General features: G+C 40.1%; 1 protein-coding gene across 1 annotated transcript in view; it reads right to left on the reverse strand.

The window, feature by feature from the left end:
• Positions 1 to 581: 581 nt before the first annotated feature.
• The window catches only part of LOC137985133 (N-acetyllactosaminide beta-1,6-N-acetylglucosaminyl-transferase-like), a 3505-nt gene continuing 407 nt past the window's right edge, over positions 582 to 3679 (reverse strand). The window contains exons 1-2 of the mRNA XM_068832629.1: positions 3481 to 3679; positions 582 to 2056 (exon numbers count right to left, since the gene is read on the reverse strand). The exon at positions 3481 to 3679 is cut by the window's right edge and continues 407 nt beyond it. Coding sequence (XP_068688730.1) covers positions 887 to 2056; positions 3481 to 3679 — 1369 coding nt within the window. The 3' untranslated portion in view covers positions 582 to 886. The remainder of the gene's footprint in view (positions 2057 to 3480) is intronic.

Here is a 3679-nt window from a genome sequence, read left to right on the forward strand (position 1 = left end):
TATTTAATGAGCAAAAACAATAACTTTGCACCCTCTGCACGTGCATTTTTCATTTTTGTACATTTCTTTCACGTTTTCTGCAAATCTACGACGTGAAATTACCAATTCCCAGTGAGAGAACGTGAGCACAAGCGAATTGAATTTGCTGTCGTAGCTTCAACACCGCACCTCCTAATTCAGTTCCTGGAAAGTTACACTAGTTTTTAGAAGTTAGACAAGCCGACATAATGGTGAAAAAGATTAATTGACCTGAAGTTGCAATTTTAAATGACGTTTTCGTTACCGTCGCGTCACAGATCTTAAACTCCGTAATGCCAGCGCTACTTTAAGAGGTCTTTATACTTAAAGGGAGTGTATCACGTCTCTGCTCATGGGCAAACTGTCACGAAAGCCCATTTAATTCCATTGTTATTGAAACAATCGAAAGCACTGATGACGAAAACGGAAACAATGCCATATAAGTGGAGTTACTCATTGCATCATTTGCTATATGTTATGGACCCACTGCATGCGAATAGATAACTCGTGCGTTATGACAACTCGTGCGTATAATAAAATGCTCGACCCGTACAATAAATTCGATGGAAAAAACTATATTTGACCAAATTTGATACTTTCTGTGTAAACCCGCAGTATTTTCCATCAAATTTGGGCCTCAGTAATTCAGTGCATTTGCTTTAATACTCTCTGTGATTAAAGAACATCTGGTTCAGTGCGAAACCGTAAAATTTACAACTTGCTAGCACCAAAGCTTAGTCATGCGCAAAAACGTAAAACTGCCCCTTTAAATATAGATCATCATCATCAATATTCAACGACAGACAGGTCCTTCCGGATTAGGGAATAAGAAATAAGAAGAAGAAACGCGGCCAGCTTGATTAGTATTTTAAACTTCACAAGGATCATACCAGTTTATCTCTTTGTTACTCAATGGGTGCTGCCTCCGGCTCTGTACCTTCACATACAGGCAATCAACGAGTTCGTTGTCATAATCAAAATCAATCTTTTGAATAAACAGCATGTTCTCTAATTTTGGCTCGAATAACCAGCTCAAGTCGGCCAAACTAAGAACACATATCTCTCGAAGCCAATGCCCGTAGCAGCGATCTTCGGGCCTTTTGGCTTTGTACCACCTGACCGCACCGCGAGTTATAAACTCTGCTTGTCGCCCATCTGGTGCTCCTCCTGAAATACCCGGATATCGGTAAAGCGAAGCAAAGAACGACTCGTCGGCACACCTGGTATCATTCAACCATTCAAGGAAAGCCTTTGCAGGTTCTTCATAAGCCGCAAATCTACAGAATTCCCTCGATCCTGCAATATAAGATGACCCTTTAAAGATTTTTATTCCGTAAGGAGCGGGAGTTTTGTCTTTCCCTGTTCTAGCCAAGATGTAGGCCCCGTGTCCTGCCTGGCCTGTCCCAGTCACGCGTTTTAGTTCATGAACATTTTTCGTTCGCTTTTTTGCTTCATTGCTTTTCACTTCGCAACTTTCAGCATTTGTTCTACCCTTCAAAGCTTTCAGTGCTTGTACAATACCTCGATTACTGTACAAAGGGAAATCTTGACCACATACATTCAATAGATATCGCCAGGGAACGGGATTCTCCAAAAGATCTTCTATACAGTTCAGCTGAGCTCGAACAGTAGACACATGGAGGTAAATCACTTTGACTCTCCGTTTCGTGATAAACACGTTAGGCAAACATCGAACAACGCTCTCGACAGCGTTCACAAATTCCAAAGAAGCAGATGTGTCAATGTGAATGCAGTAGATATTTTGAGGCATGTAAATAAATTGAAGCTGTTTCACCAATAACCCCGCGCCTTTGTAAAGCAGCAGAACATAGGCGAGAGGAAAATGAGTTTCCTGTTCATTTGGCTGCGAGCTGGCAATTAGCGCAACTATCTCCTGACAACTTAGCTGAGAAAGTGCTTTAAAGACCTCGTAGTCAGAAAGTTTTCGTGCAGAGGAAGGAGGCGGCGAACGACCTGTGAGATTATAAAACAACACATTCTCTTCTATACGACGACTGCAATACTCCAAAGAAGGAACCTGGGTAAAAAATATTAGAATATCAACAATTAACATCGTGAAAGTTTCAACATCTTAATAATAGTCACAGGTATCAACGACAAAGAAACAAAGCCCCTCAATCTATGATTTGCAACATGTCAGCAATACTTGGGGGTGGAAGCGGAATAAGTGGATCTCAGTTATTCATTTTTCCTTCCATGTTTTATTAAAGTTATTCATTAGTGAATTTTTTTCGATATTCTTTTTTCTGTATTCGTTATTCTTTGACGGAACCGTAAAATTCTTTATTCCGAATGTTCTAGCACTAAATATTCCTTAGTCATGTTCTTTTTGAAGCCTTTATTCAATATCCATTATTCCGCTTTATTCCGCCGCATGACAGGTGGCATGAGAAGCCTTCAATTCAATGCTCCAATTCAATGCTGGGCTCCCCTGCTACTTGGCAATGGCCGGTTTTCACTGTCACACCATCATCAAAACCATTCAACAAATTAAGTCAAGAATCAAAGAGATAAAAGAAGATGAATATGCAAACAGTCTCACAAAGGTTCAGGTCTGTGCGACGTTTCGTGCGGGAAATATTCGAAGAAATGTTTTACTCAAATTTATAAGGCTTTGTATGGAGACGCCATGTTTGTGTCCCTCTCAGGGGCACAAATATGGCAGCCGGAAGCTGACAAAAACATATGTCATCGAGCTTTGCTATAAAAAGCTAGTAGTCGTCTTCTGAGGGCTCATAAACATCTATGTGAGTACTTATTCTCATACAAGGACAGTTCAGATTGCAAAATTTTAACGTACGTGATAGCATTCTCGACCACAATTTTTAATTATAAAAGCTTAGAAATTCAACCTTGCTTTATCACAAGACGAAAAACCCTATCAAACTGAAAATTTGTGAAAAGACAATTCTTCAGCTGTTCTAATAACTAACTAAGCTAAAATATCAAATAGCCTGCGAGCAAGCTCTCTTTCGGGGTGGGTCCTCGCCCGCCCACCCACCCCGAAAGAGAGCTTGCTCGCAGGCTAAATCTCAAAAGGATTGGTAATTCCTTATTTTTTAGTTTTGATGACAGCACGTGAAAACCAAAGAACTGAACTGAACCGTGATTAGTGGAAACCTTGAGAAAGTATTCAGTTTCATTTAGTTTGTTTTCGCCCTCACCTCCCGCCTTTCATTGTCGTTGTCAAAAACACATGCCAGCAATTTTCGCGGCATTTTATTTCCATCGAATTAGGATACCAAGCGTATGTTCCAAAATGTGCGCTTAAAATAAAATTGCGAAACCTTATGCGAGGGTAAATGAGTTTCGGCATCATTTCCGACAAAAATTGTCAACGTTTAGCAACTATAAAAAAATGTAACTTGATTCAACAGTTATGAAATGTTTTTCGGAGTTCCAAAGTTAATGATATTTATGTTCTTAATGTTCGTAACTCACTTTTGTATGCGAGGGTGACACAAATTCCTTAGGCAGCGAAAAACCGTTTGAAGGTGGCAAGAATTCATCGACTGGAGTGACATTGAAGAAGACCAGGAAGGGTATCATCGTCAGTAACACCAACAATATGAAGAACGGCAGAAGCCCTAACTGTCTACAGGTTCTTTGGCACATCACCATCATCATCCTTATTTGATAA

This window comes from Montipora foliosa, chromosome 14 (genome assembly GCF_036669935.1).
Source record: "Montipora foliosa isolate CH-2021 chromosome 14, ASM3666993v2, whole genome shotgun sequence".
Classification (NCBI taxonomy): Eukaryota; Metazoa; Cnidaria; class Anthozoa; order Scleractinia; family Acroporidae; genus Montipora; species Montipora foliosa.